Source organism: Bombina bombina, chromosome 6 (assembly GCF_027579735.1).
Source record: "Bombina bombina isolate aBomBom1 chromosome 6, aBomBom1.pri, whole genome shotgun sequence".
NCBI lineage: Eukaryota > Metazoa > Chordata > Amphibia > Anura > Bombinatoridae > Bombina > Bombina bombina.
This window is the reverse complement of record NC_069504.1, coordinates 1,012,759,138-1,012,785,860: the sequence shown is the minus strand read 5'-3', so window position 1 is coordinate 1,012,785,860 and position 26,723 is coordinate 1,012,759,138. Positions and strand designations below refer to the sequence as shown.

The window sequence follows — 26,723 nt, the reverse complement described above, 5'->3', positions numbered from 1 at the left end:
AGATTAGTCCTGAAAATGTCCAGTATATTTGAAAACGTAGTAAAGTGCTTTATGTTAAAATTATAACAGTGTTGAAGCAGTATTATACTTTACTTTACCGCCTGTGAAGTCTTCAGTCACACCAGGGACCGCTGCGGGAGCCAAGACAGTCTCTCCCGAGTTGCAAACACAGATCACACACGTGTGTATGGACGGCCGTGTACGGACGGCGTCTGACGTCACGCCTGGTCCGTTTGTTTCTTATGTAGGCTGTATAATAGCGTGCTGATATTCAGTGTTACCAAATTGTAGATGTTGTCAACTTCTTCAGTGCACAAGCCCCCTATTCATAGGTTTTATGCTTGCAGATACAGTTGGATATTTAGATTCATCCACACTGTCAGAACTTTGTAGTAAGGAAATTAACCCGGGTTAAAATAGCGATGTTGTTCATAGATGGGGTGAACTTTATTCACTCTTAGTATGCTGCTACAAGTCACAATCATCTTGATAAAGCCCACAGGTGGGTGAAACGCGTCGATTACCTTGTGACTTTGTAGCAGCATACTAAGAGTGAATAAAGTTCACCCCATCTATGAACAACATCGCTATTTTAACCCGGGTTAATTTCCTTACTACAAAGTTCTGACAGTGTGGATGAATCTAAATATCCAACTGTATCTGCAAGCATAAAACCTATGAATAGGGGGCTTGTGAACTGAAGAAGTTGACAACATCTACAATTTGGTAACACTGAATATCAGCACGCTATTATACAGCCTACATAAGAAACAAACGGACCAGGCGTGACGTCAGACGCCGTCCGTACACGGCCGTCCATACACACGTGTGTGATCTGTGTTTGCAACTCGGGAGAGACTGTCTTGGCTCCCGCAGCGGTCCCTGGTGTGACTGAAGACTTCACAGGCGGTAAAGTAAAGTATAATACTGCTTCAACACTGTTATAATTTTAACACAAAGCACTTTACTACGTTTTCAAATATACTGGACATTTTCAGGACTAATCTCCTCTATTGGAAAATAACACACTAATCTATATCTCACAGTGAATATCTGCTGTATCCTTTGGGCATATGCATATCTAATTTTCTAGCCTAACGTATAAAGGTGTTTGTTTTATCTATCTTTAGTTTTAGCTATTAACTGATTTTTGCATTTTTACAGATCATACATGTATTTTTTGTCTATCTGAACTCTTATATTTAATACATTTTAGCAACAAGCTGTTACATAGGAATTTAAAAATACCTAGGGAGACGTCCCTATTTAGATTGGTTGATTTTATGTTTATATGTTGATTCTTATGTCTATATGTTGTTTTTTATTAAATAATTTTTAACACTATATTGGTGTCTGATACCTTTAGCCTTTGGCGCCCTCTCTATCTATAAGCCCTAAAAAGCTTAACACACCATTTTTAATACATCTTGACACTTTTTAGGGATAGTGTCTCTTAGAGAGGTGCTTGGTATTAGTTCCTAAGCGCACTTCTAAATTCTTGCTTTCTCTTAACTTGGTTAATAAATGTAGGTAGGTGGCGGCGATGTTAGGGACGGCAGATTAGGGGTTAATAATATTTAACTAATGTTTGTGAGGCGGGAGTGCAGCGGTTTAGGGGTTAATATGTTTATTATAGTGGGGGCGACGTTGGGGGCAGCAGATTAGGGGTTAATAAGTGTAGGTAGGTGGCGGCGATATTGGGGCGGCAGATTAGGGGTTATTAAATATAATGTAGGTGGCGGCGATGTTGGGGGCAGCAGATTAGGGGTTAATACATATAATGTAGGTGGCGGCGGTGTCCGGAGCGGCAGATTAGGGGTTAATAATATAATGCAGGTGTCGGCGATGTTGGGGGCAGCATATTAGGGGTTAATAAGTGTAAGATTAGGGGTGTTTAGACTCAGGGTTCATGTTAGGGTGTTAGGTGTAGACATAACTTTTATTTCCCCATAGAAATTAATGGGGCTGTGTTAAGGAGTTTTACGTTGCTTTTTTGCAGGTGTTAGACTTTTTTTCAGCTGCCTCTCCCCATTGATACCTATGGGGAAATCATGCACAAGCACGTTACACCAGCTCACCGCTGACTTAAGCAGCGCTGGTATTGGAGTGCGGTAATGAGCAAAATTTTGTTCAACGCTCACTTCTTGTCTTAACGCCGGGTTTCTGAAAACTCGTAATACCAGCGCTGTAGGTAAGTGAGCGGTGAGAGAAAACTGCTGGTTAGCACCGCACAGCCTCTAACGCAAAACTCGTAATCTAAGTGACAGTTTGTCAATAGCATATTCTTATGTATGGAAACATTCAGTATAGAGAAACTATTTGTAAAATACTTAATACACTCCAGCAGGTAAAATGGATCATTGGAAACAAATTAAAGAGATAATGTTTTTGGGTAAACTGTCCGTTTAAGGTCTGAATAATAATAAAAAAAAAAGGATAGACCATTTCTAGACACTGTAACTTGCACCAACCCTATCTTAGCTCCTATGTCCTCCTGAATAAAATAGACAACCCAAGAGGAAATCTCCAGAACCATTTAATCCTGAGTACATCTGTGAGGGTAAGGTCTCCAGGTCAGTGCAGCCTCAGGAAGAAGATGCAGATATAAAATTAATTTTATTAAAGCAATAAACAAGAGCAAATAAAGTGTATATATCACATGTGGTCTTATTAAATCTAAATAATCTGCAATAATCAACACATATTTATTTCCTTTCAGGAAGCACAATTGTGTCTGGGAACTTTTGAGAGTGCAGAGGACCTGACAAAGCCCCAATCGCACCCTCCCAAATAATGACGCTTATAGCTTTCAATGCACTTTCACCTTTAAAAAAACCTGAGAATCCTCCACTGAAGCATTGTATTATTGTGTCATTAAAGTTTTAGTACACTGTCAGACATAGATTCCAACATACTATAGAGGACAATTTTATAAATAAAATATAATCATCTGAATGTTCATTCTTGATTACATGTGCTTGAAAGTTATATACATGTTATTGAATTAAAACAAATATCAAGGGCAGTGTTAACTCTACTATTCAAATGGCAAAACACAAAGATTCACCCATCCCTATACAAAACACACGCACGTGCACGCAGACAAAACACCCAAATATTTTTCCATACCTTTTTGGTGGGAACCTTTATTTTGAGGAATTCTGCCTCTCGACTTAGTACATGCCAAGGTGCATGAATCCGTACAAAATTCAGTCCTTGGTTCTTATTCTGAAAAGAAGGCAAAAAATTAGATTTAAAAAAAAAACAACAGTATAAAGTATGTTAACATTTTTAAAACACATTCTTTATAATATAAAGTATAAATGCATTCCTTTGCATTTAAAGCAACATAAAGATTACCTCTATAAAGATTATATATAGATAGATAGACAGACAGATAGATAGACAGACAGGCAGACAGACAGACAAACAGAAAGATAGATAGATAGATAGATAGATAGATAGATAGATAGATAGATAGATAGATAGATAGATAGATAGATAGATAGATAGATAGATAGATAGATGATAGACAGGCAGATCCTTAAAAATAAAAACATTCACCTTCCCTATACAAAACACATGCATGTGCACACAGAAAATATGATCATTTTAATTTAATTTTAAAACTATTTAGTGAATAACATACCAAATTTCAGGATCTATAACCTCTTGCATCCAATTTATTTAAAAAAAAAAACACATAAAAACAAACAAATATAAATGATAAACAAATGTATATATAATTTCTTAACAAATCTTTTTTATTTTCCTTTTTAGTCCTACCCACCCAGCATTAAGTAAAAACACTGGTGAAAAACTGTTTCTGTTACAAATAAGTATAAAAGATAATTTTAAATGGGTAGGTATGTATAATCAGACAAAGATGGAAAAAAACATACAGGGAATTATAATCCTAAAATCACAATAGGTACAATGAAAGAACTGATAGTCTAATTAATAAACAGTCACAAAATGACTCACCAATTAAGTCACCAACAAACTGTAATACAATAGGGTATCATGATACTGTAACCTTGTATGCTTCTGACAAATATAAACTCATAGATCACAGCTTGGGAATAAACTACGATGACACGGCACTTAACTGTAAATTGTGAGAATTAGATGACTAAAACATTTCCTCATCATCTCATCTTTAGGATATTTTAAGGTGTAATTGGTAACATAATTGGAGTGATGCATCCATGCCTGAGAAATTGCACGATGCATTCTGCTTGGGGGTAGCAAGATGACAAAATGCTCTAATTTAATTTTTATTTGTTAATTTGATTATGGCAATTTTGGTTTGCATATAACTTTGTGTTTAACACCTGCAAAGGGGTAGAATGCCTAGTTAAAGGGGCATGATTCAGACTAAGAGATCGATTTATGAATCAGCAGAAATTAAGAAGCAGCGGTTGCAAGACTGCTTCTCCTTAACCTGTCCTCTGAGGCGGCGGACAGCAATCAGCCCGATTGGATACGATCGGGTTGATTGACACCCCCTGCTAGCGTATGCTGCCAGCATTTATCGATGTCCGCCCACACATTAGTAAATCTGCCCCAGAGTATACAATTTTTCAAAAGTTTCCAATTTACTTCTATTATCAAATTTGCTTTGTTCTCTTGTATTTTTTTTTTTTTTTTTATCTTTTGTTGAAGAGATATCCAGATAGGTAGCGTGCACATGTCTGGATCACTACACGACAGGAAATAGTGCTGTCATCTAGTTGCTAAGGTTTAATAAAGTTGCAAAATGGCTGACGTATAGTACTGCAGACATGTGCACGCTCCTGAACTTAGCTTCCTGCTTTTCAACAAAGAATAACAAGAAAATGAAGAAAATTTAAATATATTGGAAAGTTATTTAAAATGTATGTTCTCTCTGAATCACAAAAGGAACATTTTGGGTTTCATGTCCCTTTAAAGTCAACTCTAGAGCAGCAATGCTCTACTGTGAACAGAACACATCTGGTGAGCCAAATGCAAGGGCATTGATGTGCAGCCTCCAATCACTAGCCAGTTCTCAGTAGTGTGTTGCTGCTCCTAAATCTACCTAAGTATGCTTTTCAACAAAGATTACCAAAGGTACAAAGTAAACCTGATTATGGCAATATATTGAAAAGTCTATTAAAATTGCATGCACTTTCTAAATCATAAATCGTTTAATTTTCACTTTAATGGCCCTTTAATAAACATTTGTCTATTAAAATTGATACTTTTTTTTTTTTTTTTATTTCTTTTTTATTGGGAGACAGGAAACAGATACAGCATACAGTTATACAGTTAGTTCCCCCATAGAGATCTATAATACCATGGTGTGATTCGCAGATCACAGGAGCAAAGTAAAACATTAGATGACATAGAAATACACAAGATTTTTTCTGAAATTAAGCCTGTATCCACATAGAGAAATTTTGCCTACATATACAACAATAGGACTAGGTATAATAAGTAGTTTCTAGGCCAGGGGGAAAGAACCATTGTGTCTCAATTTTATAACATCAAACAAAATAAAACAAAACAAACAGAACAATCATAACATGTTCAAAGTGTGTCTCGTATATGCTCTTGGCAGTTTTACAGAAATGGGGCTGAATTAGGCTATGCTTTTATCAGAGGATATAGGTAAAGATGAGCCACTAAGGTCCCAATCCTCAGTCGTCAAATTTTAAGGCTGTAGGACTTAGATGCAGGATTTACTACTACTACATAAGACTGGCAGAAAGTCATGTAAAGAGCGACCTACTTGTCTTAACAGATAGAGAACATCATGTTGGTCTCTTCATGCTTACCACAGATTAGGTACCAATAGTTGAGAAATATGTATGCAACTTTTCCTGCACTTGTATGAGAATTAAATAATCTGTTATGGGCAATCAACAATGTTTGTATGGGTATCTCATATCTGGTATCTATTAGATGTAAGAGTAAGTGAGAGTGATTTCCAATTCAGCGGTTCCGACTTAAGGGCGAACTATTTAGTGGCTGAAGATATTCTGCATACAGACAGATAGTTAGAGAACCCTTTAAAGGTGTACTGTAAGTCACAAGTTGTCTAAACCATTTGTCATTGTCAAATCTTTGATGGAAGTAGTGATCTATATAAGTCATCTACAAGTAGCAGCCTAAAAATGTTGCTTATCTGAAGTATTAAACTTTTCTCTTAACACAAGATGTGTTGTAAGTTTCAAGAGTAGAAATTACACAAACTTTAACATATCTATGTGGGATTGTTACCCTGTGTAGACAGATACTATAAAATAAATACTCTAAAATAAAAAGAAAAAAGAAACAACCAAGGCCTTACTAAGTCTTATCTAATTTTCATTCAGACAATACTAGATATCTTACTTTTAAAGATCCTTACTAGATATGCTTGAAACAATAACTTATTCAACAAATCTTTCCAATATTTATATATATATATGTTAGATACAATCTGTTCTCCCTCTTGTATCCTAGATTGTTTATAATAACTGATAAACTGCATGCATATTTATTTGTATGTGCTTATTTAAAGGGACATTGTTCTTAAAGGACCACTCAATGCAATATAATCACATAATTAACAAGTGAATAATAAAAAGACTATGCAATATCACATAGGGGCCGAATTATCAAGCTCCGAATGGAGCTTGATGCCCCTGTTTCTGCGCGAGCCTTCATAACCTATCCGTCTGCTCTGAGGCTGCGGACATCTAAGCGGCCAATTTATCAAGGGCCGAATGGCTCCTGATCCCCCTGTTTCCACACAAGCCTTCAGGTTCGCCGGAAACAGAAGTTATGAAGCAGCGGTCTAAAGACCGCTGATCCATAACTTGTCCGCCTGCTCTGAGGCTGCGGACATCAATCCGCCCAATCCTATATGATTGGGCTGATTGACACCCCTTGCAAATCTGCAGGGGGCAACATTGCACAAGCAGTTCACAAGAACTGCTTGTGCAATGATAAATGCCAACAACATCGGCATTTATCGATGTGCGGCGGACATGATACGCTACATCGTATCATGTCCGTCCGCACTTTAATAAATCGGCTCCTTACTCTGAATTTCAAATAAGCAGTTATTTTTTTTTCTGACAAATTAATTTTTTCTCCTATTTTCCAGCCCCCTATATCATGTGACAGACATCAGTCAATCACAGATTAGTATATGTATACCGTGTGAGCTTGTGCACATGCTCAGTAAGGATATTGTTCCCCAGAAAGTGTGAATATAAAAATACTGTGCAAAATTTGATAATGGAGGTAAATTGGAAGGTGTCTTAAAACTGCATGCTTTATCTGAATCATAAAAGTTTATTTTGACTTGAGTGCCCCTTTAAATAAGATGTTCATGTATGAAAGAGCAGAATTAAAACATCTCTATTTTTTATTCAACATTTTTAATGCTGTTATTCACTTTAAGTTGATTTCATTATATCTGGGACATGTTTAAATTGAAGACTGATGGAAAATAACAAAAGGCAAATGAAGTTGCAGTTCTCCTCTCAGCCACAAATGACAAACAGAGCTCAGTTTATCCAGCTGCAGGACAGCTTTGGAAACCTTGCTGTGCAGGATTGCAGTAGTGGGACTGAAATCAATAGTTAAGAAGCAGTAGTCTTAAGGCCATTGTTTCTTAACCTCTGCACTGTCTCAGAGGTGGTGGATAAAAATCACATTATACTTATGCGACTAGACTGATTGACAGCTCCTGCTCTTGTGTGTCCAAGCATTGTTTCATGCAAAGATGAATTTTGCGAATTCTGTCAACCAATAATAAATTGGGCACATAGTATCAATCAAAACCTGGTCCAGGTTTTCTACATTGTGTTGTACATTACAAATAAACTTGGTGGAAAAATACTGGCTGATTTTTTTTTTTTCAATGGATATAAAACAGCCTGTTTCATTGTTGTAATAAAAAAGCACTAAGCAAGGATTTATACTTATAGTGATAGTAAAATAAATCCTAGAGTTTTTGAAACGCTAGGACTTACCAGTGCTATAAATAAAGGGGACTTTAAGTCATAAAGTATCAAGAACTTAATGCTGAAAGTTTGTTTATTTGCCCTCAAATTTATGCTGAGCTGCGCAACTCTTGCCACCCATAGCAAAACACTATTGATTCACTGAGGTGAAGTTTTCACCTCTTAGCCAATAGCCACGCTAGCCATTCAGCATTATGCCATAAGGCTAGCACAGCTATTGGCTAAGAGGTGGAAATGTCACCTGATTGAAAAAATAATATTTTGCAGTGGGCAGTCGGAGGCGCTCAACACTGCATAAACTGCAGTCAAATAAAGGAACTTTCAGCATGAAGTTTTTCATATTTTATGACTGAAAGTTCCCTTTATAGCATTGGTAAGTCCTAGCATTTAAAAAAGTATAGTATTTATCGTCACTTTAATATAAATCATTGTAATATGTAATATTCTACTCAACATTTTAAAAGGATTTCCTTTTTTATTTCTAATTTTAACTTAATGTGTGAAGGGCCCAAAACTTCTTGTCACTGTCCCGCAAGGCAGCTCTGGTTTTTACAAGATTGCAAAGGAATAGCTTTACCTTTGCTGGGGTTGCTGGGAGATATCTGTTCTAGCTGCAGTCTGTTTATATCCCATGCTCATAAGAGGACTTTTACAGCAAACATTATTTGACAGTAGAACTTAAGTTCTGCAATGGTAAAACCCTTATCTAGATGCACACAGTGACACACTGATAATTTCTAAATTCTTATTTAGGGCTAGATTATGAGTGGAGCTCAAATTAACAGTCCTGATCATGCTTTAACTTTGCTAGATGGATTATTTTTGCACATGCCGGGTTGTGCTCGTATTACAGGTTGAAAGTAAAAAGTGTGCTCACTAGCATAAACCCGAAGGGGGGAATAAAAAAATATTGCATAAAAAAACTAACACCCATACTCACACACTAACCCGACCTCCTATATTCAAGAACACTAAACCGGACAGGAAATATTAATATTTTATGTTCCGATGTTCTCCATCTAGCAGAATATTTTTTATTTATTCTTAAATACACACACACACACACACACACATATATATATATATATATATATATATATATATACATATATATATAAATATATATATACATATATATATATATATATATATATATATATACATATATATATAAATATATATATACATATATATATATATATATATATATATATATATATACCCAAACATATATATCTATTCCTATAGATATATAGTTATAGATATGTATTTTACATGAACAGTATCAGATATATATAGAAATATATATTTTAATAATAAAAAGTACATTATTGGGGGTCAAATTGTAGTGTAACTGTAGGATTTTCTCCTTAAATGTCAATCCTTAGACGGAGCATCAGCATTAAATTGAATTGCGCTCAAGCAAATACAGTAATTTTCTCCTTTTTTAATTGAGGAATTTTTATCACATGGAAAAATACCAGGATGATACATATGAAAAAACAACAACAACAATGTTTTAGAATCTGAGAACTGATGTCATCTTATCCAATAATAAATATCTGGAACTTGAGTCAACCTTCATTACCTTATAGAGTTAAACACACATTTCGTGATTCCTCTATTTATAATTGACAATTCTTCTCATGCATTGTACAGAAGCAGAGAGCTCCAATAACTAGGTAGAGAAAATTAACACAACAAATGAGTAAATAGCATAATATTAACATAACTAGTCTTTCTTTCCCTCTTCTCATCCATGTGGTCTTCTAATATCTTAATTATTTGTCCAATTATAGGAGGAAACATACCCCTTAAAAAACTCGGACCTATAAAAAGGCAGAGTAAGCAAAAATTGTTAGAGGAAAAGATGTAATAGTTTTTAGTCATTTATGAAAAAACCCTTTTACTTGTTTATCTGACGCAATCTGACTTTTAAACTGTTCAAATATTATAAGTGGCTGGTTATTGGTACCACAAGCTCGTGGTAGTAATTGCTGCTTAAAAAATTAACCAGAGATCTCTGATTAATTTTATAAATGTGCCCCAAATGCCCCAAAGTACAGTGTTGTGTTTTTATTAAAAAATAAAAATTGTAGCTTTTTAATTTTTAAATAAAATAACTGCACCAGCCAGTGTTTGGGGGCTAAAGTTGGCAGGTATGGGGTGTTAGGAAAAAAACGGCATTGAAAAGTGCCTTTATATTGTGGTCTATGGGAACTGTGTGTTCCCAGTAAATATTTATGCTTATATACATATATATTTATGTGTTAATATATGTATATACACATATTAACAAATAAATATATATGTATATAATGATATACATATATATTTACAATTTGCAGCCATCACTGTACGACTTACCCCCTTCGCTGTGCTTGTTCTCAAGTCATGTCTCACGGCATGAGAACGAGGCATGAGAACGAGGCTCCCATTGGAGTCTAAGGAGGATACAATCACATTGCGGCCACTGGTATTACGAGTGGAGCGCAAAAATTGCACTTTCTCAAGCATGATATTTGCGCTATCTGAGCTTTGCAGTTTGTTTCTATTACTTGAATTACTTGACTGAGACACTCCTGCCTCTCTGGGAGGAAGTGGAACAAACACACACATATTTTTCAGCAACAGCGTGCAAAATAAATAATTAAAGTTTCCTGCAAAAGTTGTCCTTGATTACACATTTGTGAGGAGATTAATGTAATTTTAATGTAATAAACTCAGAGTCTCATACTCACCTACTGTGGTACTGTAATTTCAATTATATAGATAAATAAATGTTATAGCTTAGGGACAATTTTTTTTTCTTTTATGATTCAGATAGGACATGTATTTTTAAACTACTTTTCAATTTACTTCTATTTTTGATTTTGCTTTATTGTCTTGGTATCTTTTATTGAAGGAGCAGCAATGAACTACTAGGAGGTAGCTGAACACATTAGTAAGCCAATGACAATTTACATAAATGTACAGCCACAAATCAGCAGCTAGCGCCCAGCTCCTGAGCATACCTATGTGTCTTTTTCAGAAAAGGATACCAAGAAAACTGAGAAAATTAGATAATAGAAGTATAATGGAAAATCGCTTAAAATTGTATGTTCTATCTTAATCATGAAAAAAATTTTGGGGTTTCATGTCCCTTTAACCCCTTAATGACCAAGAACGTGCCAGGCACGTCCTACAAAGACTGGTCAATACTGATCAAGGACGTGCCTGGCACATTAACATTAATTAATCTGAAAAATATATGGGAAGGAGAGAGAGGGTGGAATAAATGTTGGGCAGGGTATCTGGGAGGGGGAGGGGGGAGCATAATGAGGGGGGCAGCTTCACTACAGATTTTTTTTTGGCAAACTGGGTACTGGCAGACAGCTGCCAGTACCCAAGATGGCCAAAAAAAAAAAGTACTTAAGCTGGCGGTTACAATTGTGAGGTGGGGGACAGAAGAGAGCTGTTTGAGGGGGGTCAGGGAGGGATTAGGGTGGGATGTGTCATGTGGGAGGCTGATCTCTACACTAAATCTAAAATTAACCCTACAAACCACCTAATTAACCCCTTAACTGTTGGACATAATACAAGTGTGGTGCGCATTTACAACCATTTGTGCCATAATTGTACAAGCTGTTTGTAAATAATTTCATTGAGAAACCTAAGGTTTCTGAAAAAAGTTAGTAAAAAAAGTTAAAAAAAAAATTGATAGCATTTGGGGGTGAAATGGTTGCATGAAATATACCAAAATGGGCCTAGATCAATACTTTGGGTTGTCTACTAAAAGAAATATATACATGTGAAGGGTTATTCAGGGATTCCTGACAGATATCAGTGTTACAATGTAACTATTGCTAATTTTGAAGAAGAAAAAAAATGGTTTGGAAATAGCAAAGTGCTACTTATATTTATTGCCCTATAACTTGCAAAAAAGCAAAGAACGTGTAAACATTGGGTATTTCTAAACTCAGGAAAAAATTTAGAAACTATTTAGAATGGGTGTTTTTTGGTACTTGTAGATGTGTAAGAGATTTTGGGGGTCAAAGTTAGAAAAAGTGGCCTAGATTTAGAGTTTGGCGGTAGCCGTGAAAACCAGCGTTAGAGGCTCCTAACGCTGGTTTTAAGCTACCGCCGGTATTTGGAGTCAGTCAGGAAAGGGTCTAACGCTCACTTTCCAGCCGCGACTTTTCCATACCGCAGATCCCCTTACGTCAATTGCGTATCCTATCTTTTCAATGGGATCTTTCTAACGCCGGTATTTAGAGTCGTGTCTGAAGTGAGCGTTAGAATTCTAACGACAAAACTCCAGCCGCAGAAAAAAGTCAGTAGTTAAGAGCTTTCTGGGCTAACGCCGGTTTATAAAGCTCTTAACTACTGTGCTCTAAAGTACACTAACACCCATAAACTACCTATGTACCCCTAAACCGAGGTCCCCCCACATCGCCACCACTCTATTAAATTTTATTAACCCCTAATCTGCCGACCGCCACCTACGCTATACTTATGTACCCCTAATCTGCTGCCCCTAACACCGCCGACCCCTATATTATATTTATTAAAACCTAACCTGCCCCCCACAACGTCGCCGCCAGCTACCTACAATAATTAACCCCTAATCTGCCGACCGCAAAGCGCCGCTCCCTACGTTACCCTTATGTACCCTTAATCTGCTGCCCCTAACACCGCCGACCCCTATATTATATTTATTAACCCCTAATCTGCCCCCCTCAACGTCGCCTCCACCTGCCTACACTTATTAACCCCTAATCTGCCGAGCGGACCGCACCGCTACTATAATAAAGTTATTAACCCCTAATCTGCCTCAGTCCCGCCTCAATAACCCTATAATAAATAGTATTAACCCCTAATCTGCCCTCCCTAACATCGCCGACACCTAACTTCAATTATTAACCCCAAATCTGCCGACCGAATCTCGCCGCTACTGTAATAAATGGATTAACCCCTAAAGCTAAGTTTAACCCTAACCCTAACACACCCCTAAGTTAAATATAATTTAAATCTAATGAAATAAATTAACTCTTATTAAATAAATTATTCCTATTTAAAGCTAAATACTTACCTGTAAAATAAACCCTAATATAGCTACAATATAAATTATAATTATATTATAGCTATTTTAGGATTAATATTTATTTTACAGGTAACTTTGTATTTATTTTAACCAGGTACAATAGCTATTAAATAGTTAAGAACTATTTAATAGCTAAAATAGTTAAAATAATTACAAAATTACCTGTGAAATAAATCCTAACCTAAGTTACAATTAAACCTAACACTACACTATCAATAAATTAATTAAATAAAATACCTACAATTACCTACAATTAAACCTAACACTACACTATCAATAAATAAATTAAATACAATTCCTACAAATAAATACAATTAAATAAACTAACTAAAGTACAAAAAATAAAAAAGAACTAAGTTACAAAAAATAAAAAAATATTTACAAACATTAGAAATAAATTACAACAATTTTAAACTAATTACACCTACTCTAAGCCCCCTAATAAAATAACAAAGACCCCCAAAATAAAAAAATGCCCTACCCTATTCTAAATTACAAAAGTTCAAAGCTCTTTTACCTTACCAGCTCTTAAAAGGGCCCTTTGCGGGGCATGCCCCAAAGAATTCAGCTCTTTTGCCTGTAAAAAAAAAAACATACAATACCCCCCCCAACATTACAACCCACCACCCACATACCCCTAATCTAACCCAAACCTCCCTTAAATAAACCTAACACTAAGCCCCTGAAGATCTTCCTACCTTGTGTTCACCTCACCGGGTTCACCGATCGGTCCAGAAGAGGGTCCGAAGTCTTGATCCAAGCCCAAGTGGGGGGCTGAAGAGTGACGTCCATCCTCGGGCTGAAGTCTGGATCCAAGCGGCAGCTGAAGAAATCCATCATTGGGATGAAGTCGGAAGTCCATCATCGGGATGAAGTCTTCTATCAAGCCGCATCATCAATCTTCTTTCTTCCGGAGCGGAGCCATCTTCTTCCCAGCGGACGCGGATCCAACCTCTTCAAGCGACGCCTACTAGCCGAATGACGGTTCCTTTAAGGGACGTCATCCAAGATGGCGTCCCTCGAATTCCGATTGGCTGATAGGATTCTATCAGCCAATCGGAATTAAGGTAGGGAAATTCTGATTGGCTGATGGAATCAGCCAATCAGAATCAAGTTCAATCCGATTGCCTGATCCAATCAGCCAATCAGATTGAGCTTGCATTCTATTGGCTGATCGGAACAGCCAATAGAATGCAAGCTCAATCTGATTGGCTGATTGGATCAGCCAATCGGATTGAACTTGATTCTGATTGGCTGATTCCATCACCCAATCAGAATTTTCCTACCTTAATTCCGATTGGCCAATCGGAATTCGAGGGACGCCATCTTGGATGACGTCCCTTAAAGGAACCATCATTCGGCTAGTAGGCGTCGCTTGAAGAGGTTGGATCCGCGTCCGCTGGGAAGAAGATGGCTCCGCTCCGCTCCGGAAGAAAGAAGATTGAAGATGCGGCTTGATAGAAGACTTCATCCCGATGATGGACTTCCGACTTCATCCCGATGATGGATTTCTTCAGCCGCCGCTTGGATCCAGACTTCAGCCCGAGGATGGACGTCACTCTTCAGCCCCCCACTTGGGCTTGGATCAAGACTTCGGACCCTCTTCTGGACCGATCGGTGAACCCGGCAAGGTGAACACAAGGTAGGAAGATCATCAGGGGCTTAGTGTTAGGTTTATTTAAGGGGGGTTTGGGTTAGATTAGGGGTATGTGGGTGGTGGGTTGTAATGTTGGGGGGGGTATTGTATGTTTTTTTTTTTACAGGCAAAAGAGCTGAATTCTTTGGGGCATGCCCCGCAAAGGGCCCTTTTAAGAGCTGGTAAGGTAAAAGAGCTTTGAACTTTTGTAATTTAGAATAGAGTAGGGCATTTTTTTATTTTGGGGGTCTTTGTTATTTTATTAGGGGGCTTAGAGTAGGTGTAATTAGTTTAAAATTGTTGTAATTTATTTTTAATGTTTGTAAATATTCTTTTATTTTTTGTAACTTAGTTCTTTTTTATTTTTTGTACTTTAGTTAGTTTATTTAATTGTATTTATTTGTAGGAATTGTATTTAATTTATTTATTGATAGTGTAGTGTTAGGTTTAATTGTAGGTAATTGTAGGTATTTTATTTAATTAATTTATTGATAGTGTAGTGTTAGGTTTAATTGTAACTTAGGTTAGGATTTATTTTACAGGTAATTTTGTAATTATTTTAACTATTTTAGCTATTAAATAGTTCTTAACTATTTAATAGCTATTGTACCTGGTTAAAATAAATACAAAGTTACCTGTAAAATAAATATTAATCCTAAAATAGCTGTAACATAATTATAATTTATATTGTAGCTATATTAGGATTTATTTTACTGGTAAGTATTTAGCTTTAAATAGGAATAATTTATTTAATAAGAGTTAATTTATTTTGTTAGATTTAAATTATATTTAATTTAGGGGGGTGTTAGTGTTAGGGTTAGACTTAGCTTTAGGGGTTAATACATTTATTAGAATAGCGGTGAGCTCCATTCGGCAGATTAGGGGTTAATGTTTGAAGTTAGGTGTCGGCAATGTTAGGGAGGGCAGATTAGGGGTTATTACTATTTATTATAGGGTTATTGAGGCGGGAGTGAGGAGGATTAGGGGTTAATAACTTTATTATAATAGCGGTGCGGTCCGCTCGGCAGATTAGGGATTAATAAGTGTAGGCAGGTGGAGGCGACATTGTGGGGGGCAGATTAGGGGTTAATAAATATAATATAGGGGTCGGCGGTGTTAGGGGCAGCAGATTAGGGGTACATAGGGATAATGTAAGTAGCGGCGGTTTACGGAGCGGCAGATTAGGGGTTAAAAAAATATGCAGGTGTCAGCGATAGCGGGGGTGGCAGATTAGGGGTTAACAAGTGTAAGGTTAGGGGTGTTTAGACTCGGGGTACATGTTAGAGTGTTAGGTGCAGACGTAGGAAGTGTTTCCCCATAGCAAACAATGGGGTTGCGTTAGGAGCTGAACGCGGCTTTTTTGCAGGTGTTAGGGTTTTTTTCAGCTTAAACAGCCCCATTGTTTCCTATGAGGGAATCGTGCACGAGCACGTTTTTGAAGCTGGCCGCGTCCGTAAGCACCGCTGGTATCGAGAGTTGAAGTTGCGGTAAATATGCTCTACGCTCCTTTTTTGGAGCATAACGCAGCCATTCTGTGAACTCTCAATACCAGAGGTATTTAAAAGGTGCGGCCAGAAAAAAGCACGCGTAGCTAACGCACCCCTTTGACCGCAAAACTCTAAATCTAGGCCAGTGTGTTTTTTTAAAAAATTTTCATCATATTTTATAAATGTTTTTATAGTAAATTATATGATATGATGAAAATAATGGTATCGTTAAAAAGTCAATTTAATGGCAAGAAAAACGGTATATAATATGTGTGGGTACAGTAAATGAGTAAGAGGAAAATTACAGCTAAACAAAAACACTGCAAAAATGTAAAAAATAGCCCTGGTCCTTAAGGGTAAGAAAATTGAAAAATGGCCTGGTTACTAAGGGGTTAAAATATAGCAAGCGGATAAATACTAAAACGTTTTTCTTCCATATATGCAGCTGCCTAATGAATGGGTTTGTCCTTATTTTACATTCAAATGTATCTTTCTAAAACAGATACAGACATGTACATATTATGATCTAGAGCAGTAGGGTCATAAGGAGTCTGAATACTTATTTATCAGTACCAAATTGTTCTTGATAAACAAGGATTGTGCTCCAGGGCATCACTGTTAAGTAACAACAAGTCTCCTAAAGACAGCTGGAGCAAATCCCAGTATAATGTTGTATGTGCCAGACAAAATGTTGTAATGACTAAGCTTGATTTATGCACACCTGGTTATGACAATAGGAAACACCTCCTAGTAACACATATATATCCTTCATTAAATTATCCACCCTGTACAAAGTAAGTGAGATTAATGTTGGCACAGATGTGTAAGGTTTACCCTATTTAGGGGCCTCCCTTAATGGCAAAGCAAGTACAGGTAAGTCAAGAAATGTAGTTAATGCCAGCATATAATTGAATTTTCAAAATAAACATTCTTTTTTATTATTTGTTGAAAGCAGTGTAGTAAAATATTGAATTATTCCTTGCGATTTGGCTACAACATAATTACTATTTTACATTATCCTTTATTTGTACTTCAACACATTTGTTTTTTTTTCCAGATAGAAAAGTATTTTCTTTTTGGAAGATAGCCTAACAAGTACTGGCATTAATGGTATGCATTTCTCGTTTAACGTTTATTGCTCTTTTATTTTTATTTTTTTATATTACTATAGCAATAAGCAAACTATTACCTAGATTTCGAGTTTTGAGCGATATAGGGAAAGTAAAGAATGCAACAAAAGTTGCGTTACTTAACTCCCTATATCGCAGCCATAACAAGTTTTAAAAAACCCGGCTTGTGCATACGATATGGATGTGTTGAGCTCCATACAGCACACAAAACAAGCTCTGTGTTTGACGTGCTCATGCATGCTTCACCCATAGACATCAATGGGGAGAAGGTGTAAGAAAAAAGTCTAACACCTGTGATCTGGGAAAGAAAAGCTCTGTAACGCAGCCCCATTGAAGTCTATGGGGAAAGAAAACTAACGTTTAAACCTAACACCCTGACATAAACCTCGAGTCTAAACACCCCTAATATGCCCCCCACCGACATCGCCACCACCTACATAATGTTACTAACCCCTAACCTGCCGCTCCCAATATTTCCGCCACCTAAATAAATGTATTAACCCCTAATCTGCCACTCCTGATATTGCCACCACTAGACTAAAGTTATTAACCCCTATTCCGCAGCACCCCAACATCGCCGCCACTATATTAAAGTTATTAACCCCTATTCCACCGATCCACGACATCGCTGCAACTAAATAAAGTTATTAACTCCTAAACCTCTGGCCTCCCACATCACTACCACTAAATACACCTATTAACTCCTAAACCGCCAGCCCCCCACATCGCATAAATCTAAATGAAACTATATTAACCCCTAAACCTAACCCTAACGTAACCCTTACCCTAACCTTAATGTAACCCTATCCCTAACGTAACCCTAACCCGAACACCCCCTAACTTTAACATAATTAAACTAGAGCTAAACTAAAGTTACAATTATTAACTAAATAATACCTATTTAAAACTAAATACAAACTTACCTGTGAAATAAAACCTAAGCTAGCTACAATATAACTAATAGTTATATTGTAGCTAGCTTAGGTTTTATTTTTATTTCACAGGTAAGTTTGTATTTATTTTAACTAGGTAGACTAGTTAGTAAATAGTTATTAACTATTTACTAACTACCTAGTTAAAATAAATACAAACTTACCTGTGAAATAAATCCTAAGCTACCTTACACTAAAACCTAAAATTACAACAAAACCCCCCCACTAAATTACAAAAAATAAAAAATGAAATTATCCAAAATAAAAAAGAATTACACCTAATCTAATAGCCCTATCTAAATAAAAAAAGCCCACCCAAAATAAAAAAAAAACCTAGCCTACAATAAACTACCAATGGCCTTTAAAAGGGCCTTTTGTGGGGCATTGCCCCAAAGATATCAGCTCTTTTACCTGTTAAAAATACACAAAGACCCCCCAACAGTAAAACCCACCACCCAACCAACCCCCCAAAATAAAAAAACCTAATTCTAAAAAAACCTAAGCTACCAACTGCCCTGAAAAGGGCATTTGTATGGGCATTTCCCTTAAAAGGGCATTTAGCTCTTTTACTGCCCAAACCCTAAACTAAAAAAAAAAACACCCGTAAAAACCTTAAAAAGAAGCCTAACACTAACCCCCGACGATCCACTTACAGTTTTTGAAGTCCCGCTTGACTGATCTTCATCCCAGAGTTGAAGACATTCGGCGCAGAGCATTCTCTTCATACGGTCGCCACCGTACAATGAATCTTCAATGCAAGGGAGCTGTTTTAAAATGGCGTCCGTTGCATTCCTATTGGCTGAAAAATTTGAATCAGCTAATAGGAATTAGAGCTGCTAAAATCCTATTGGCTGTTCAAATCAGTTAATAGGATTTAAGAAGCTCTCATTCTATTGGCTAATTTGAATCAGCCAATAGAATGAGAGCTGCTTAAATCCTATTGGCTGATTTGAACAGACAATAGGATTTTAGCAGCTCTACTTCCTATTGGCTGATTACATTTTTTCAGCCAATAGGAATGCAATGGACACCATCTTGAATCGCGTACCTTGCATTGAAGATTCAGTGTACGGCAGCGACTGCATGAAGAGGATGCTCCGTTCCGGATGTCATCAGGATGGACCCGCTCCGCCCCCTCCGGGCCACCTGGATTAAGACTTCTCGCCGCTTGGATCAGGACTTCAACGTCGGGATGAAGATTGAAGAGGCCGCCTGGATGAAGACTTCTCGCTGCCTGGATGAGGACTTCAACTCCGGGATGAAGATCGTTTAAGCGGGACTTCAAAAACTGTAAGTGGATCGTCGGGGGTTAGTGTTAGGCTTTTTTAATGGTTTTTTTTGGATGTTTTTTTTTTTAGTTTAGGGTTTGGGCAGTAAAAGAGCTAAATGCCCTTTTAAGGGAAATACCCATACAAATGCCCTTTTCATGGCAATGGGTAGCTTAGTTTTTTTTAGAATTAGTTTTTTATTTTGGGGGGTTGGTTGGGTGGTGGGTTTTACTTTTGGGGGGTCTTTGTTTTTTTTTTACAGGTAAAAGAGCTCATATCTTTGAGGGCCCCAAAAAAAGCCCTTTTAAGGTCCATTGGTAGTTTATTGTAGGCTAGGTTTCTTTTTATTTTGGGTGGGCTTTTTTATTTTGATAGGGCTGATTAGGTGTAATTCTTTTTTATTTTGGATAATTTTGTTTGTTATTTTCCGTAATTTAGTGTTTGTTATTTTTTGCAATTTAGTATTTTTTTGTTTTTGTAATTAGATACTTAGTAATTTTTAGAATAGTGTTAGGTTTTTTTTTTTTTTTAAATAATTTTTTATTGAGATTCTTGAAACAGAAAAAAACAAGAAAATAGTATAACAAGTACAATACATGAACAAGACAGGCAATCATCTCACAAAGTATACATAGTTGGGCGTTGAGTCGCCTATAGCAGCAAATGATAATTGTACAATACTTAGTTATTTGTAATTTGAGAATCTCGTTTTTTAACATTTTTAATAGCATTTAACAGTGGTTAATACGATGGCTTCATATAAGCCAATTGATATAGGAAACAATACATCAACAAAACTGATAACCACAAAAATTATAGATTTCTAGTGATATATTTTAGACCATGAACATTGCACTAATGTATAAGACAATCTGAAAATGTTTGACACCTCCGCCTTAAGACATTTGGGAGTTCCTCAAGAAAGAAACTAACAAAGGGGATGGAAAAAAATACTCTCTGTAACAAAGTATCTTCGCTTGACCAGCGTCAGCGGATAAGCACCACTCGGTAGTGGCCAAACGAGGAGGCAAAAAGAAATAGAGAGATGTCGAAATTCTAAAGTAGCAATGCTTTATGCATGTAATATCAAGTATGGGGGGAGGGCATTATGAAGCGAATATAGATGAAGTAATATTAGTCCAGGCCTAAGCCTAGGTTTGACTAAGGGGGGGGGGAACGGAGCCTGAGAATGTCACTGTCTAGAAAAATTTTAGGTCTCTAGGCTTTTATATAAATAATAATTAAGGGTAACTTCCGAAAAAGTATATGTATGAAATGTGGGATATAGGGGGCTTCTAGATGAGCCCCTCTCCTGGGGGGATACCTGCTATAGGTGATGTGGGGAAAAGGAGTAGGGATATGACCCGCAGGCAACAAGTACCGGCGGGAAAGGAAGAAAAGGGGCCCATCAGAAATAAAAAAAAATTGTTCCAATAATAAAAACAACATCATAGGGAGCACCACTATCCAGAATACAGCTGACAATGTATCCTTCATACGAAGTTATGGTATATAAGATGAGGAATATAAATAGGAATAACCTAATAATTGAAGAGTAATACAAACTTTCTCTGTAAGGTCTCAGATGACCTGATATCGACTAGTCTAAGCTATATACCCCAACTATACCCATAGCACAGCAATAATGGGCTAATTAACAATTATGAGAAGTACAGTGCAATGCTTAGGCCTTGAAATAATGTTGCTTTAGATAGCCAAAGATATAGGCATTATATAGGATACTGGTGTCGTAAACATAAAATAGTATATCATAGCATGTAGAAAGAGGTGCATATTGGCACAGAATAAGGATGACAAATACGTAGATGCTATCCTGACAATGTAGAAGTCTAATGGCCTATGAAATATGTATATGAAAGTAGCATAGGCAACCTCTGTAAGGCCCTGGCTGGCGAGATACAAACTAGTCTATGCAATATATAGCACCCATATCCATGCAAAAATAATAATGAAGGGATTAATGTTTAGAAACAAAACAGTATCTGGCTAAAGATATAGGTATCATCTAAGATGCTAATGTCATTCTAATATCTAACCATTTTTTAAAGAAAAATAAAAGTAAAACATAAGCTTTGCACCCTTGACAACTCAAATATGCATCAGATAAACAAAGACTGCTATAAAGGTGTAATACATAAAGGTTTACAGTAGATGTCGTGTATAATAGATACAGTTTGCAGGGTTATGGAGACAGAGAAATCAGGCTAACTAGTCATTATGAAACGTAAAACCAAATTACTTTTCACAAGCGACTTCCAGGTTTATATAAATGCAAACAAGTCCTGACATATCCGCAACTCTTTTAAATCTAGCGGTTACTTGTCTGTGTAAAGTCTCTCCTAATGGTAATGGTGTCCACTCCCTGGTGAAATAGATACGGGTAATTGCAGCGGGCATGTTCTAAGAATATGGGTGTGAAGAGACCTAGGTAAGAGTAAAACAGACCCTCAGTCCACCACTCTCCCACCCAGGATCTCCAGAGACCTCCAGGCTATCCGATGCCCAAGCTTATCTGATTTATATACTGCACAAACCTCCTCCACCTATCTCATCTGCGTGCAAGTATGTCTGAGGATCCATGTGTAGATAGGAGGATTTCCCATCCAGATGAGTTTGTGTATTATTCTGCGCACCCGCTGTGCTATCAAGATACGGAGGTATCAGGGATCCAGCCTCTGACTCAGTGGAAACGGCAATAGCGTAAGTGTAGGAGCACCACAATACCGATCAGACCGCTCTCTACCATCTAAGAGCCAGAGATGTGCCGTCACTCCAGGAAGGCATGATTGAAACCCAGATGGCTGACTCAACAGAGCACTCTGTGGGGGCCGCTCCGAAGCCGCTGAGACTTTCAATGCAGCTGCTGTGCAATCAAACAGGCATGGGCTATATCGGCTCAGATGTAGATCCTCAAAATCTTCATTATTTATGTGTGGTATCAGGGGCTGCTTAGGTGTCTTTGACAAGCGTTCCAGAGGTAAAATCTTCTGTGTGGCTCAATCTCCATGCAGTCAGCCTCAGAGAAATTAGATTTGGATGTTTGAAAGGACCCTGAATTAGAAGGTCCTGTCTCAGAGGCAGAGACCACGGTGGACAGGACGACATGTCCACTAGGTCTGCATACCAGGTCCTGCGTGGCCACGCAGGCGTTATCAGAATCACTGAAGCTCTCTCCTGTTTGATCTTGGCAATCAAACGAGGAAGCATCGGGAATGGTGGAAACACATAAGCCATGTTGAAGACCCAAGGGGCTGTCAGAGCATCTATCAGCACCGCTCCCGGGTCCCTGGACCTGGATCCGTAACAAGGAAGCTTGGCGTTCTGACGAGACGCCATGAGATCCAGATCTGGTTTGCCCCAACGACGAATCAGTTGAGAAAAGACCTCCGGATGAAGCTCCCACTCCCCCGGATGAAAAGTCTGGCGACTTAGAAAATCCGCCTCCCAGTTCTCCACGCCTGGGATGTAGATCGCTGACAGGTGGCAAGAGTGAGACTCTGCCCAGCGAATTATCTTTGAGACTTCCAACATCGCTAGGGAACTTCTGGTTCCCCCTTGATGGTTGATGTAAGCCACAGTCGTGATGTTGAAATCTGATGAACCTCAGAGTTGCTAACTGAGGCCAAGCTAGGAGAGCATTGAATATTGCTCTTAACTCCAGAATATTTATTGGGAGGAGTTTCTCCTCCTGAGTCCATAATCCCTGAGCTTTCAGGGAATTCCAGACTGCTCCCCAGCCTAGAAGGCTGGCATCTGTTGTTACAATCGTCCAATCTGGCCTGCGAAAGGTCATCCCCTTGGACAGATGTGGCCGAGAAAGCCACCATAGAAGAGAATCTCTGGTCTCTTGATCCAGATTTAGTAGGGGGGACAAATCTGAGTAATCCCCGTTCCACTGACTTAGCATGCACAATTGCAGCGGTCTGAGATGCAGGCGCGCAAATGGTACTATGTCCATTGCCGCTACCATTAAGCCGATTACTTCCATGCACTGAGCTACTGACGGGTGTGGAATGGAGTGAAGGACACGGCAAGCATTTAGAAGTTTTAATAACCTGGCCTCTGTCAGGTAAATTTTCATCTCTACAGAATCTATAAGAGTCCCTAGAAAGGGAACTCTTGTAAGTGGTAATAGAGAACTCTTTTCCACGTTCACCTTCCACCCATGCGACCTCAGAAATGCCAGAACTATCTCTGTATGAGACTTGGCAGTTTGAAAACTTGACGCTTGTATCAGAATGTCGTCTAGGTACGGAGTCACCGCTATGCCTCGCGGTCTTAGTACCGCCAGAAGTGATCCTAGAATTTTTGTAAAGATTCTTGGAGCCGTAGCTAATCCGAAGGGAAGAGCTACAAACTGGTAATGCCTGTCTAGGAAGGCAAATCTCAGATACCGGTAATGGTCCTTGTGAATCGGTATGTGAAGGTAGGCATCCTTTAGATCCACTGTGGTCATGTACTGACCCTCTTGGATCATGGGAAGGATGGTTCGAATAGTTTCCATTTTGAATGATGGAACTCTTAGAAATTTGTTTAGGATTTTTAAGTCCAAGATTGGCCTGAAGGTTCCCTCTTTCTTGGGAACCACAAATAGGTTTGAATAGAATCCCTGCCCGTGTTCCGTCCGCGGAACTGGGTGGATTACCCCCATTAGTAAGAGGTCTTGTACACAGCGTAGAAACGCCTCTTTCTGTATTTGGTTTGCTGATAACCTTGAAAGATGAAATCTCCCCCGTGGAGGAGAAGTTTTGAAGTCCAGGAGATATCCCTGAGATATGATCTCCAATGCACAGGGATCCTGGACATCTCTTGCCCAAGCCTGGGCGAAGAGAGAAAGTCTGCCCCCCACTAGATCCATTTCTGGATAGGGGGCCCTCTCTTCATGCTGTTTTGGGGGCAGCAGCAGGTTTCTTGGCCTGCTTGCCCCTGTTCCAGGACTGGTTAACTTTCCAGCCCTGTCTGTAACGAGCAACAGCTCCTTCCTGTTTTGGAGCGGAGGAAGTTGATGCTGCTCCTGCCTTGAAGTTACGAAAGGCACGAAAATTAGACTGTTTGGCCTTTGATTTGGCCCTGTCCTGAGGTAGAGCATGGCCCTTACCTCCCGTAATGTCAGCAATAATTTCTTTCAAGCCAAGCCCGAATAAGGTCTGCCCTTTGAAAGGAATATTAAGCAATTTAGATTTAGAAGTCACGTCAGCTGACCAGGATTTAAGCCATAGCGCTCTGCGCGCTTGGATGGCGAATCCGGAGTTCTTAGCCGTAAGTTTGGTTAAATGCACAACGGCATCAGAAACAAATGCGTTAGCTAGCTTAAGTGTCTTAAGCTTGTTAATTATTTCATCCAATGGAGCTGAGCGAATGGCCTCTTCCAGAGACTCAAACCAGAATGCTGCCGCAGCAGTGACAGGCGCAATGCATGCGAGGGGCTGTAAAATAAAACCTTGTTGAACAAACATTTTCTTAAGGTAACCCTCTAATTTTTTATCCATTGGATCTGAAAAGGCACAACTATCCTCCACCGGGATAGTGGTACGCTTAGCTAAAGTAGAAACTGCTCCCTCCACCTTAGGGACCGTCTGCCATAAGTCTCGTGTGGTGGCGTCAATAGGAAACATTTTCCTAAATATGGGAGGAGGGGTAAAAGGCACACCCGGTCTATCCCACTCCTTGCTAATAATCTCTGTAAGCCTTTTTGGTATAGGAAATACGTCAGTACACACCGGTACCGCATAGTATCTATCCAACCTACATAATTTCTCTGGAATTGCAACCGTGTTACAATCATTCAGAGCCGCTAATACCTCCCCTAGCAATTTGCGGAGGTTCTCTAGCTTAAATTTAAAATTGGAAATCTCTGAATCCAGTCTCCCTGGATCAGATCCGTCACCCACAGAATGAAGCTCTCCGTCCTCACGTTCTGCAAACTGTGACGCAGTATCTGACATGGCTCTCATCTCATCCGCGCGCTCTATCCTTAACCCAGAGCTATCGCGCTTGCCTCTTAATTCTGGCAACTTAGATAATACTTCTGTCATAACAGTAGCCATGTCTTGCAAAGTGATTTGTAAGGGCCTCCCTGATGTACTTGGCGCCACAAAATCACTCACCTCCTGAGCGGGAGGCGAAGGTACTGACACGTGAGGAGAGTTAGTCGGCATAACTTCCCCCTCGTCGTCTGGTGATAATTTCTTTACATGTAAAGATTGGGCTCCACATTGGCCTTTAAACATAGTGAACAAAGAGATTCATCTGAGTCAGACATGTTTAAACAAACTAGCAATGAGACTAGCAAACTTGGAAATACTTTTCAAAATTAATTTACAAGCAATATAAAAAACGTTACTGTGCCTTTAAGAAGCACAGAAAAACTGACACAGTTGAAATAACAATGACCAAAATAGTTATAGCAACCAAATTTTCACAGTAAATGTATTAAGTTAGCAAAGGATTGCACCCACCAGCAAATGGATGATTAACCCCTTAGTACCCAAAAACGGATAACAATTATATAATTAACGTTTTTCTCACAGTCAAGTACACTGTCACAGGACTGCTGTGCCTGATTACCTCCCTCAAAATGGATTTTGAAGACCCCTGAGCTCTCTAGAGACGATCTGGATCATGGAGGATGAAGTAGACAGATTGTGACTGAATTTTTACTGCGCAAAAAAGCGCTAAAATAGGCCCCTCCAACTCATATTACAACAGTGGGGAAGCTCATAAACTGTTTCTATGCAGAAAACAAAAATGGCCATGTGGTAAAAATCATGCCCCAATAAGTTTTATCACCAAGTACCTCACAAAAAACGATTAACAAGCCAGTAAATGTTTTAAACATACATTTGAAAGTTATGTATTATTATTAATAAGCCTGCTACCAGTCGTTTTTACTGCAGTTAAGGCTCATACATTATTTCAGTATTAACAGTATTTTCAGAGTCAATTCCATTCCTTAGAAAAATACATTCAGTGTACACACACTCATCAGCCTAATACCAGTCGCTACCACTGCATTTAAGGCTGAACTTACTTTACATTGGTATCAGCAGTATTTTCTCAGTCAATTCCATTCCTTAGAAAATAATTTACTGCACATACCTCATTTGTTGCAGGGGAGCCCTGCATGCTATTCCCCTTCTCTGAAGTTACCTCACTCCTCAGATGAGAACAGCCAGTGGATCTTAGTT

General features: G+C 38.3%; 1 protein-coding gene across 1 annotated transcript in view; it reads right to left on the bottom strand.

Moving 5' to 3' along the window:
• ANO2 (anoctamin 2) overlaps nucleotides 1-26,723 on the bottom strand; it is an 850,080-nt gene that overhangs the window by 717,522 nt on the left and 105,835 nt on the right. The window contains exon 4 of the mRNA XM_053718733.1: nucleotides 3,130-3,228. Within this exon, the coding sequence (XP_053574708.1) occupies nucleotides 3,130-3,228 (99 nt within the window). The remainder of the gene's footprint in view (nucleotides 1-3,129; nucleotides 3,229-26,723) is intronic.